The 12767-nt window shown below is 50.1% G+C and overlaps 1 protein-coding gene and 1 long non-coding RNA gene across 6 annotated transcripts in view; one reads left to right on the top strand and one right to left on the bottom strand.

The window, feature by feature from the left end:
• PDE4C (phosphodiesterase 4C) overlaps positions 1-12767 on the top strand; it is an 895999-nt gene that overhangs the window by 516396 nt on the left and 366836 nt on the right. Inside the window, exon 1 of one of the 5 annotated variants that reach the window (XM_085638145.1) lies at positions 3531-4450. The exons of the other annotated variants lie outside the window; for them this stretch is intronic. Within the exon in view, the coding sequence (XP_085494271.1) occupies positions 4182-4450 (269 nt within the window). The 5' untranslated portion in view covers positions 3531-4181. Of the gene's footprint in view, positions 1-3530; positions 4451-12767 lie in introns of those variants that run through there. 5 annotated transcript variants of the gene reach the window in all.
• Positions 1-12767, bottom strand: part of LOC146772335 (uncharacterized) — a 544470-nt gene that overhangs the window by 345276 nt on the left and 186427 nt on the right. The window lies entirely within an intron of this gene.

Below are 12767 nucleotides of genomic sequence, written 5' to 3'. Positions count from 1 at the left end.
CTATTTTTAACTAAGGTTATTTTCTTGCCCACCACAGAGCTGTCGAATTGGAGAAAGCACTAGGTATGTCATTTTTAACATTCAGGACATGAATACCTGAGTAGCCCCAACCCCCCTGACATCTACGCTCTACCTCACTCTCACTCGCACACACTCCCCACGTCCGTAAAAGCAAAACTTGAGGTCGCTACTTTTACATCGCACCCAAGACATGGAACGACTTCCCTTAACACATCGGAGCCTCCGACCTCCCTTTACACATCAGAGCCTCCGACCTCCTTCAACACATCAGAGCCTCCGACCTCCTTCAACACATCAGAGGCTCCGACCTCCTTCAACACATCAGAGCCTCCGACCTCCCTTAACACATCAGAGCTTCCGACCTCCCTCTACACATCAGAGCCTCCGACCTCCCTCAACACATCAGAGCCTCTTACCGCCCTCAACACATCAGAGCCTCTGACCTCCCTTAGCACATCAGAGCCTCCGACCTCCCTCAACACATCAGAGCCTCTGACCTCCCTCAACACACCAGAGCCTCCGACCTCCCTCAACACACCAGAGCCTCCGGCCTCCCTCAACACATCAGAGCCTCCGACCTCTATCAACACATCAGAGCCTCCGACCTCCTTCAACACACCAGAGCCTCTGACCTCCCTCAACACACCAGAGCCTCCGACCTCTATCAACACATCAGAGCCTCTGATCTCCCTCAACACATCAGAGCCTACGACCTCTCTCAACACATCAGAGCCTCCGACCTCTCTCAACACATCAGAGCCTCCGACCTCTCTCAACACATCAGAGCCTCTGATCTCCCTCAACACATCAGAGCCTACGACCTCTCTCAACACATCAGAGCCTCCGACCTCTCTCAACACATCAGAGCCTCTGACCTCCCTCAACACGTCAGAGCCTCTGACCTCCCTCAACACACCAGAGCCTCTGACCTCCCTCAACACATCAGAGCCTCTGACCTCTCTCAACACGTCAGAGCCTCTGACCTCCCTCAACACACCAGAGCCTCTGACCTCCCTCAACACACCAGAGCCTCTGACCTCCCTCAACACATCAGAGCCTCTGACCTCTCTCAACACGTCAGAGCCTCTGACCTCCCTCAACACATCAGAGCCTACGACCTCTCTCAACACATCAGAGCCTCCGACCTCTCTCAACACATCAGAGCCTCTGATCTCCCTCAACACATCAGAGCCTCTGATCTCCCTCAACACATCAGAGCCTCTGATCTCCCTCAACACATCAGAGCCTACGACCTCTCTCAACACATCAGAGCCTCCGACCTCTCTCAACACATCAGAGCCTCTGACCTCCCTCAACACGTCAGAGCCTCTGACCTCCCTCAACACACCAGAGCCTCTGACCTCCCTCAACACATCAGAGCCTCTGACCTCTCTCAACACGTCAGAGCCTCTGACCTCCCTCAACACACCAGAGCCTCTGACCTCACTTATTGAGTTCTGCAAGAAGATGAAGACCTGGCTGTCCATATAAGCACCTTGGGTCCCACACACCTACATACCTGCCCATGCGCCTGGATACCCTCTCAGGTGATTAGTGCGCTATACAAATCAACATAACATGACATTCTGTCTCTGGCAGTAACATTTGCATTTTTCAGGTCTCATACTTAAATTCCTTTTTTATGCTAAGAGTGCGGATATCACTTATGTAACATCAATGCATAGCATTCCGATTCTGTATTTGAAAGGGAGGTCCTAAACACGCCCTTTGGAAATACGGATTGAGTATGTAGTCGCAAACTCAATTTGCGGCTGTGTAACGTGTTACTGAATCACAATTTGGGTTTCTTACATATCTTTTTGCTGTTGCAAATGGCTCAAATCTGCAAATCGAACCGCTGCGACTGCAAAAAGCCTTGGTACATCCGGCCCCTTGACCAATATTCTTTAGAGGCAACCCATGGTCTGCTCAGAGAACCTTTGAGCAGGGCCTGTCGGGTCAAGTTAGGAGTAAAAGCAGATTACAGAAAGGAATGTGTAATGATGCTAGTAGGGGTACTTGTAATTGGAACAGTCAACTCCCTGCTGGCTTACTTGCATTACACATGTACATACCGATGCACCGAGAGATAATGTAATTTGTTCAGGATGAAAGATGGCTGACAGGGCGCCAGAGGAACAGTTAACAGAAGTCAGCCCTCGGTTCCTGAGGCCCGCACTGAATTCAGCAGAGTACTTATTCCATTAGGAGGATGTAATACTGAGGGGTATTTTACTGTCATTTCAGGTCTTGGAGTAACTTTGTTACGGGGTCTTCCACAGGCCAAACATTCTCAAAAGAGAGTAATTCTTTCTTTCTCTACTCGAGCATAGACGGGAAGCAGACATGCCCACACCGGCCCTGGAGCCATCGGCCTCCCCGCCCCAAAGCACTCTTCACACAAAAGGAGGGATTTTCCATCATCCTGTTTTGCACAATCAAAAGTATTTGAGAAACGCCAGCATGCATTGTGGGGCGTGGGGAGCACACCTATTTTGCAGCTGTGTTCACAAAATTCAAGATCTTTTGTGGACAATGGTGAACTTTAAAACGGGAATAAATTCTGTTTTAATCGCTTTTTTGCAAAATAGCTCATTTAAACCTCTGCACAGATTTGATCTGTTCGGGGTCGGCGCACGCGCAGACCACCAGCTATTAGCTCTGAGCGCAAAATGAAGAATAAAGAAATATAGTACATAAAATGGGAATACATTGTGTTTTTTCTTTAACACATCCACAAAACTGGCGCACAAAAAGTTTGAGGTCACCTCGACAAGTATAATTTGCTCCGGCGATTTTGTGCACCATGTGTTTTTAACGTAAATGGCTAGATAGACACACAAGACTAGTGCAGCGCCTCGTCAGGGGTAGTAGGCGCTATATAAATGCTATTTAAACACCACATTGTGGTCGCTGAGGTTCCTCTGGGTTGGTTATCCAGCGCACATGTTTATTACCAGCGCTTGTTACCACAAACGCACAACTTCACAGCGCTGCCACTGAGTGTCTTTTTAACGCAAACCTGGTAAGCGTATAGACAATTTTGGGGTGATGCCAGGCCGGGGCAGCTCACCTTTGATTAAAACACTACAACTTGCAGGGCGGGGCTTCTGTTCTTCCAGGTCAGCAGAGCCAGGGTTTTATCCAACACATCGGTACATTCAAATAGTTCAATTTCCGCTGTTATAAGTAATTTGGATGCTGTTAACCATGGAGAAGAGATCTTGCGTCCTGCCATTGCAGAGGCCTGCAGACCCTGCTTCGGGCCATCTTACACGCAGATCTCCGCAGCAGGTGCACGAACCCACTGAGCTGCCGCGCACCGTTGCTCCTGGTGATGTGAGCCGGGTGCAGGGCAGGCGAGAGTTCGGCACGGGGTTCTCTTACCGTTACGCACGACAGGGAGTTTGATTTCAAAAGGGGGTGGCAGGCAACAAGTTTGGGCAAGCGGACAGGGGCGGGCTGGCACACCGGCACCTCCCGCCGTGCGTCGTTGGACTTGTGTGGAGCGGTGCACACAGCTCCAGAGGGCACGGGAGGGGGCGTGGGGTGTGGGCAGCCTCGCCCCTCCTCCTGCAGCCTCCCTTCAAAGACACTGCTGGTGAGTGACTCCCAACTCTGGGGGGGGGGGCGTGGAGACCCATCAGGAGGGGCGTCCCGGTGCCGGACAGGCCCCTCCCAGCTCCGCCCTCCCCACATTCAGAAGTGCCGGAGCGCACACGGCCGGGAGAAAACAGGAACTCGGCAACTCACGGAGTCCAGGAGCACACATCGCGGAGCAAAAGGTTGTTGCTGGTAGGGCGCCGAGAAGGGCGCCTTCGAAAGGCGCTCCTTGGCTATTGCGCAAAGGAAAGGGCCACCTGGCTGTGCACGATCATTATATAACAAAAATAAAACGAATAGAAATACAGAGAAAAGAGGCTGGTGGGACTCGGAGTTCCAGACGTACTTTTTCCAGTTGCTTTCCTCCAGGAGTCTGTTGGACTTTGAAGGCTGATGCACTGTGTCATCTTATGCCAACCCGCCCTGGCAGGCCGCACAGAGCGCGCCAAGGAGCAGCTCGGGCAGTTTGCCACGATGATTCTCTGCTAGGCCAATAAAAGATACCTCCAATTGGTGACTTTGACTCACGAGAGGATTGGTGGCGCTCGGACGACAAGATGCTGAATTCCAAGAAAGTCCCGACCCCCGTGGCGCTGGTCATCTCCCCGCGGATCTCTCCGCGGACCTCACCGCTCAGCTCCCCCCGCCACTCGCCCCTCAACTCACCCCGCCACTCGCCCCTCAACTCACCCCGCCACTCGCCCGTCCACTCGCCCCGCAACTCGCCGCTGAACTCGCCCCGCAACTCGCCTCTGCTGTTTCGGAAGCTGCTGCTGAATCGAAACCACCGGGTGCAGCGGCGGTTCACCCTGGCACACCCCCTGTGGTAAGGGCAGCGAGGCCGCCGTGGCGCGTGCAGGCTGGCAGGGCACGCGGAAGGGGTGCCCGCCCGGGGACAGTTCCCGGGAGGGTGTGTTTGGGTAGCTGCACCTGTCATCCCAGTGTGGTGCACTGCACATGTGTGTGTGCGTTGTTAGCAACACGTCCTTGGTGTGTGTGGTTAGCTATGTTCCTGTGATTTCTGTCTGACAATGCACCTGTGGAGTGCGTGTGTGGCTAGCGGTGTGTCTGGAATATATGTGCGCCTGGCAGTACAACTGTGGCAGACGTGCTTTTCTATGTGGTGAGGCGTAGACATGCGGCATGAGTGTGGTTAGTCCTACTACTGCGGTATGCACATGGCTATGTTAGCAGTGTATCTGACATATACGTGCGTCTGTCATACACCTGTGGCATAAGTGTGATCATCGGTGCGCCCGGGGATGTGTGCAGCAAGTGCTTTTCTATGTGGTTAGCCGTAGACATGCGGCATGAATGTGGTTAGTCGTGCGACTGCGGTATGCTTATGGCTATGTTAGCAGTGTAGCTGCGGTAACGGTGTGCTCAGCGCTGCACCTGTGGCATGTGCGTGATTAGCAGTGCACCTGTGGCATGTGCGTGATTAGCAGTGCACCTGTGGAATGTGTGTGTGGTTTGCAGTGCACCTGTGGTTTTTGTGATAACAGCGTGGTAAGAACAGCGTCAGTGGCACGTGCAGTCCTTGGTGCTCCTGTCCTGCCTGGGTGGTTAACCGGTCACCTGTGCCGTGTCGTGGTGACGGTGCGGTTATCCGTGCGCCTCTGGCGCGCAGCCGGCGGGGACTGCACCCTTCGTGAAGTTTGTATGTCACCTCTGAAAGTTGCGCACTTAGCACAATTATTTAGACTGTGTGTTGTTTGTGTTGAACCTGGGATTGGTGTTTGTTTAGTAGTGCCCCTCCCCCCCGTGTGTCCTGTTAGAAGTGCACCTGGGTATCTGTGTGAGCAGCGGTGTTCCTGTAGGTTCGCCACACGCCTGTAGCAGGTGGGTGCTTACTGCTTAGCAGCGTATGGGCGAACCTGTTTTATGTGTTGTTAGGAATACCCACGTGGTATGTATGTAGACACCAATGCATCTTTTTTGTGCGCGATGTGGCACTGCACTTGTGGTGCGTGTATGTGTGTGGCTAGCAAGGCATTTGTGACGTGTGTGGTTGGCACTGCACCTGCTGTGTGTGAGGCTAGTAAGGCACCTGTGACGTGTGTGGTTGGCACTGCACCTGCTGTGTGTGAGGCTAGTAAGGCACCTGTGACGTGTGTGGTTGGCACTGCACCTGCTGTGTGTGAAGCCAGCAGGGCACCTGTGACGTGTGTGGTTGGCACTGCACCTGTGGTGTGTGTGTACCTAGTAAGGCAACGATCCCGTGTGTGGTTGGCACTGCACCTACGGTGTGTGTCTTGTAAGGCACCTGTGGTTTGTGCTTTGTTAGGTTTACCAGGTCGTTCCATGTAGACAGGCCACGTTTTGCGCCCTGTAATGTAATATGTAATAAATCAGTGCATTCTGGGAGTTGTAGTGTCGATATCCTCCCACACTCGATTGACTAACATGCCTGGTTAGTGAGATATGCAAACCGAAAGCTCAGCCTGGGACATGCGCTGCCTTCCCACTGGCACCAGCGCTGTCTGTCAGTGCCAGATGTACCTGTGGTGTGTGGGCGGTGGCAGCCTGCCTGGGCGCAGTGGGCCACAAGATAACAGTATCACGTGGGCACAGCACGTGAGTCTGTGAGATTTTTGAATGACGTCAGGCGCTGGTGGTGTAATCTGTGTTCACTTCCCTGAAGTTCCGGGGTCGGCTTCCTTGTAAATGGACAATCCAGAAATGGGCACATGGAAATGTTCTAGTGTGAACGGGCATCTGCTGGCCCTGCAGAGGGGCGGGGCTAACAGGTGGGGTAGTGTTGGTGTTGAAAGGAGGAGCATTCCAGGTGTGGAATTTCAGTTCTGCTTAGGGAACACTCCTCCAAATCTCAGCGGGTCTTGGGGTTCAGGAAGGTAACTCCCACCATGGCTTCATGAAATGTCTCCTCAATGTGTTCTCGCTGCATATGAGCAGGTAATACACCTCAGTGGGTTTAGGCACTTGCTTCAGCGTTGTGTGCATCCTGAAAACCAGTGCCCGAGACGGCGTCCTCATTTCATCCTTATGAAGTCGATGAAAGGAGGAGCATATCTTTAGTGGTGAGTAACATCTGGCTGGCCTCTATCAGTGTGAGCAGTGCATCCAGTCTAGATGTCTTCTGCCAGGGCTGATACTTGCGGCGCTAGTACTAAAGAGACACAAATACTACATAGCGGGGGGGGGGGGGGGGGCGGGGGGCGCTGGGTCGGCTCGGGAGCGCTGTTAGGAGCTATAATTGGTCTCACATTTTAACATATTATAGAATGTCCACCCCTGTCCCATTGCACGGGGAGTGTGAACCATTCACTTCTTAGATCGTCGAATATTGTCAGCGCTGGCCTGGACTGTATTGATTTGCAGAAAGTCCCTGTCTCAGATGAAATAACCCCTCACATTAAAATGCTGTAATATTATATTTTGTTTGATGCCTTTGTTAAAGTTGTTAAAGTGAGTATTTTATTGCCTACTTTTAATATAGCGCCTACTGTGGCGTTCTATGGCTTCAAAGCAGTGGCCATCATAGCTGATGCTATACACCACCCAGACACTACTAGCAGTTTGATGTCCTCTTCAAAGCGCTAAGTGCTGCACTGATTTGTCACTACTGCAATCTGACACTACTAGGCTCTCAGAGTTCCTATAGCAGTGCTTTCTCCCCCCCTTCTCCCCCCCCCAGCTATCAACAGAGTTTGCAGAAGGCGCGCTTTGTGTCTCCCGCGCCCTCGGGACATTCACTGGGCTGGTGAATACTCTATTAATATTGCATGTGTGTCAGGCGGGTCACATGACGTATCTGATGACAAACAGCACAACAGCCTGGCGCTCTTTTCACAGACTTCACAAACCGAAGAGTGCATTTGGTGCCCTGTCACTTTAAAATAAACTTAGAAGACAAGAGCGTGCTCCCTGGTGAATTGGTGCAGTTTTATGGTTTTAATCATGTGTGTCTTCACGTCCTTGTTAAGCACGGATCAGGACGAGTGTATTGGAAATCTGGTTATTCACTGCTATGACGTAGCAACAGTGAGAAATAAAGAGACCTGATTGCTCCAATAGAGGGCAGAGCTTAGGGAGAGGAGAAGGGAGGGCACAGAGGGGGGTAAGGAAGGGTGGCAAGAGGCCAGATTTGTTTTTACATTTAGATCAGGGCGGAGAGGCCAAGATATGTAGGGCTCACCCTAGTATTCCTGTGTCCCGGAGGATCAGTTAAAAACCAAGGCCGATGACTTTTAGGGGTCATACATAACATAAAAAGGAAAATAAGGGAATCTTTCTCACGAGTGGGGTCATAGACAACCCGAGCCTTGCTCTTGTCTGTTTGACGTCACTCGGAAGCCCTCTCTGAAAAACATAACCTGTTACTCATTGTCACTCGTCTATAATCCAATGAAGATACCTCTCCTGTCCACCCAAGCAGGTACTATCCTCGAAAACGTCTTGGGGCTCTCCCTCAGGAAGAACCAACCATAAACCCCCCACAAGTCTGAACTCAAAAACCCTGGATTAAGGGAGCTGGCCAAGCTAAGAGTAGACCTGGCTGCTAAAGCGCATACTTACGTCCATAGAGTAGAAGCTCGTGCTAGTCGAGCAACTCGTTTTTTGCTTGACCTAACGCCATGCAACTGGAGCACGTGGTTCGGGTTCCTACGCAAATAGGAGGCCATTTGTTGGATCCGATATTTACGAATGATCCGCCCCGTTTCATATGTTGGACCCCGTACCGGTTTCCTGGACAGACCACTATCTAACCCCCATGATTCTCAAGGTACCCTGCGTCAGGTCATTCCAGAAATGCAGGGCAGCTAAAGATCGGCCTTGGTCCAAGCTTAATCGTGACACCCGGAGAAGTTCTTTGAGCTCCACGTCCCCTTGTTTGGCCATAGACTTGATAACAGCCAATGACATGGTTTCGAACTGGTTGGTTCATTTCCTAAACCTAAGCATCCCTAAGAAGGCCATGACCCAAAAACCTAAAGACAAGTCGGCCTCATGGTACTCCCCCTACCGTAGGGCACTAAAAAAACTAATACATCGCAGAAAGGGCATGGCGAAAGGACAACGAGGGAAGTATTATATCGAGAGAAGGTGAGGATAAGTCAAATGGAAATTCAACAAGCCCAGACCTTCTTCTATGAGACACAAGTCATCAATAATGCTGTGAATTCTCCAAGAGAGATGTTCAGAATTACAAACTCCATGCTGGAGTCCACCACGAATGCCCCCGTGGTTGAAGCCTCCACTGATGGGTGTAATGCCTTTGCTAACTATTATAATACTAAAATTCTGAACAGCTACCAATCGTTTCAAGATACCAATAGAACCGATAATTCCATCTCACAGAGGCTTAGTGAGAATGCATGCCTGCCTATCCTGTACCACCCCCCCCCCTTCTCGTTGGAGGAATTTACTGTTGTTTTTGGGAAAATTAAGTCTGGATCTCCTCTTGACCCAGCACCTCTGAGAATCCTCACTCTTGAGACAGAAATGATTCTCCCTTTTTTACTAGAATTGGTCAATCTGTCCCTGGAAACGAGCCTGGTGCCCCTTCCTTGGAAGGATCCTATGATTAGAGCCGACTTACAGAAGCCTCACCGTGATCCCTGCTGTCTAGACAACTTTCGTCCAATGTCTCTGCTCCCAGGTCTAAGTCAGGGGGCAGAAAGGTATGTAAATACATGCCTGTCAGATTTCTTGGAATCCAGTTCAATCCTGCATCATACACAGACTGTCTTTCGGCCTAAGCACAGCACAGAGACCACCTTGTTAGCGGTAGAGGAGGAGGTAAAAAGGAGGCTGGATCAGGGGGCCACCGTGGCTAGTGTGCTTCTGGATCTCAGTGCGGCATCCGACACTGTTGACCTCTCTATTCTTCTGGATAGAGTTGGTAGGGTCGGAGTTGCAGGGAAAGTCCTGGAGTGGGTGAGTTCCTTTTTAAATAGGGACAGTTCCTCGGAAGTTCTGCCTGTGGCTTGTGCTGTCCCGTAGGGGTCCTCACTTAGCCCCACGTTTAATATATATCTTCAACCTCTGGCAGACATCGTAGCTCCTTTTAATATATATCTTCAACCTCTGGCAGACATCGTAGCTCCTTTTAATATATATCTTCAACCTATGGCAGACATCGTAGCTCCGTTTGAGATCTCTATAGTCTCCTAGGTGGATGACACCAAACTGGTGATGATATTGCCCCAGGCTCTGCCCCTTCAGCATTTAATCCTGGGGGCAAAACGGAATTAATGATTCTTGGGAACAACTCCTCCGTCCAACATGATCTAGAGTTTGCCGATGGGCCTCGGTTCCCCTGATCCAAAAGGCTGTTATAAGAAGCCTGGGAGAAGTCCAGGCCTCAAAAACCACGGCCGGTTGTTTTGGTAAACTGCGAATGCTGCACAAGAGTCGATCCTTGCTTCCCCAGACCTCTAGACGGGTATTGGTTCCGTCTGGACTATGCTAACTCATTGTACTTGGGGTCTCGTAAAGGAGTTATCCAGAAACTGCAGGTTGTGCAAAATGTGGTCGCACGTGTCGTGCTGGGAACTCCCAGATCGCAGTCAGTTAGACGGGGATTGAGAGATCTCCACTGGCTCCCTACTGCTCAAAGAGGGAAACTTAAATTGTGGTGAATTGCTCACCGTGCTTTACAAGGCCGAGGCCCGCCCATCCAACGTCAGCTGGTCATCCCTTACAACCCCAATAGATCACCTCGATCTGCGAATCCCCACCTGGCTACCACCCCGGCTGTCAAAGACATGGAAGGGGTGACCGGTTGGACCTTCAGCTTTAATGTAGCAAAGCTCCGGAACTCTCTCCCCCTTGGGCCGTTCGAGCTATAGCGAATGAGCTACACCTTCGAAAAGCGATTAAAACCTGACTTTTTAAATAGCTCGGTTTTTAGTGTTCCTTCTACTTCTGGGTGGTGCTACACCTTGTCCAGCGCAGGGATGCCTTCGGGTCGCCATGCGCTCTACAAATTGCGGAAATAGAAGGTGTAAAGTCCCTGCCTCGGTAGTATGTGCACCTGTCGCCCCACTGATCTGTCTCTTGCCCTCACCCCTCTGCTGGGCCGCGTGCTTGTTGCAAAGGGGTTTAATCCTGCATGATTTAGCAAGGAATGCCGTAGCAGGGGCATTGTGAGGATGCAGTGAACCGCTGGCTGCCAACACAAACTGTGTTAGTGCAGTGGAACACACACACTCTCTCTCTCTTTCTCTCTCTCTCTCTCTTGCTCTGTGCAGCAATCAACAGTCTGGTCACTGTAAGACAAATACTAAATGTCAATGTATGTACAGTGCAGTGATGCAGACAAGGCCTGCTAAGGATACAACAGATTAAACTATGCATGCCTCACCTATATTGATGTTGGCAATGCCCCGCATAAGGGCTTCCCTTCCATTGCACCCTTGCCATGCAGAGTAGAGCTCTCAAGCCTCCTAGGTCTGTGCACGAGGAGCTGATCCAGTCCACACTTCCCTCTTTGCATTCTGGGACTTGTAGGCCTAACTCTGTAATTGGATAAACATGACTACAGGGTCCAGAATACAAAGTAAAGTCCTGGACTGGGTGAGCTTCTCAAGTACAATCTCAGGAAATGTGAGTTCTGTCAAAGTCACCTTCCAAACTCAGGCAAAGAAAGTCCAGTCACTTCACCCCAGGTCTGAAACATCACCAGGGGCACCCCAATCCAAGCTCTCCCTGAACTGAAGTCCTAGTGCGTCATCTACAAAGCCAAGCTCACAACAAAATACAAGGAAAAAAAATTTGAAAACTGTTTTACCTTTGAACTCTGTGGTTCAATCCAAACGATGTAAAAAATAAAACAAAAAAGAAGAAAAGAATGAAAAAAGCGCGTCTCCTCCTCTGGATCGAGCGTAACCCCTGTTTAAGACTGACTCCCTCACCTCAGGCCTTAATGCTTCATAAACGCGCCTTCGTACCTCTGTAACCAAAGCAGCGTCACCTGTTTGCTCTGTTCTATGTAAAGCGCTGCGCTAACGGCAAGAGTCTGGTCTACGCTATATAAATACCACATGGGAACAAGCATTGGCATAGCTAACAGGTCTGGTCATGGAGGGCTAATGCAATGGTTATTTTGAAAAAAAGTAGAGAAGGTGCAATATATAAAAAAAAACGAAAACAAATGCAGGTATTTAACCCCTTCAGCGCGGCGCGGATTTCCGCGCTGTGCTGAAGGTTCGGTGCGCGGGCGGGGCCATGACGGAGCGGTTCCGTCATGCGCCCAGCGCAACCGACGCGCATGACGGAACCGCTCCGTCATGCGCATCGAAAGGGTTAAACATGGCCAACATATACATTCCATGAAAAATAAAAATAAAACACATTCAGTGATGAGGCTGTTTTACTAGTGGTATTTTTTCGAATTAACTTGCCTTACAATTGTATTTTGTAACTAACCAGCCTTCCAATTACTCCCAGCATTTCTTTTAGAATCATTGTTTATGAAGGAGACAGAAATGCGTCGAAAGCTACCAAACCAGACACTGAAATCGTAGCCAACTACAACGTTACAATGTCACTTAAACGCGTTATAACAGCAACTTAATAAGGCAGATGGAAAATAAATCCTGATCTATTAGGGCCACCAACTGCAGCCAAAATAAATAGCCTATATTTAATATTCAAATAAATAAAAAGGCAGATTTTGAATTCGCTTTGTGACCGAAGTGAAAGGAACTATTTTAGGTGGATGTGGACAATATGCACAGGCTTTGTGCAGTCACTCAAAGGGGAGGGAGCCAATGTAGCAAAGTAGGCTGGCCCGTTGTTGCCCCATGCTTTAGGCTGAGATGAGCACGAGAAAAATGTGAATGGCCGTTAAAGAGGCCAATGAATGAAGTCTGGTGACAAAACACCCCTCTACATATGTGTAATATGTATTAATATTTTTATAAAAACAGCTACATCTGCCTCAAAGGCCAGGCTTACAAAACAAAAACTCATCTTCTGATACATGGAAGTACAGAATGAGTTTTGTCTTGAGTGCCTAAGGCAAAAGAATGTCATTTTTTTCTCCAAGATATTTGCAGAGCCATCCAATGGTCCTATCAGATAAGGGTAACTTTCAGCCAGTCATGGCGGAGCCATCCAATGGTCCTATCAGATGAGGGTAACTTTCAGCCAGTCATGGCGGAGCCATCCAATGG

The sequence above is a fragment of the Triturus cristatus genome, chromosome 12, assembly GCF_964204655.1.
Source record: "Triturus cristatus chromosome 12, aTriCri1.1, whole genome shotgun sequence".
Taxonomy (NCBI): Eukaryota; Metazoa; Chordata; class Amphibia; order Caudata; family Salamandridae; genus Triturus; species Triturus cristatus.
This window is presented reverse-complemented; position numbering and strand designations above follow the sequence as displayed.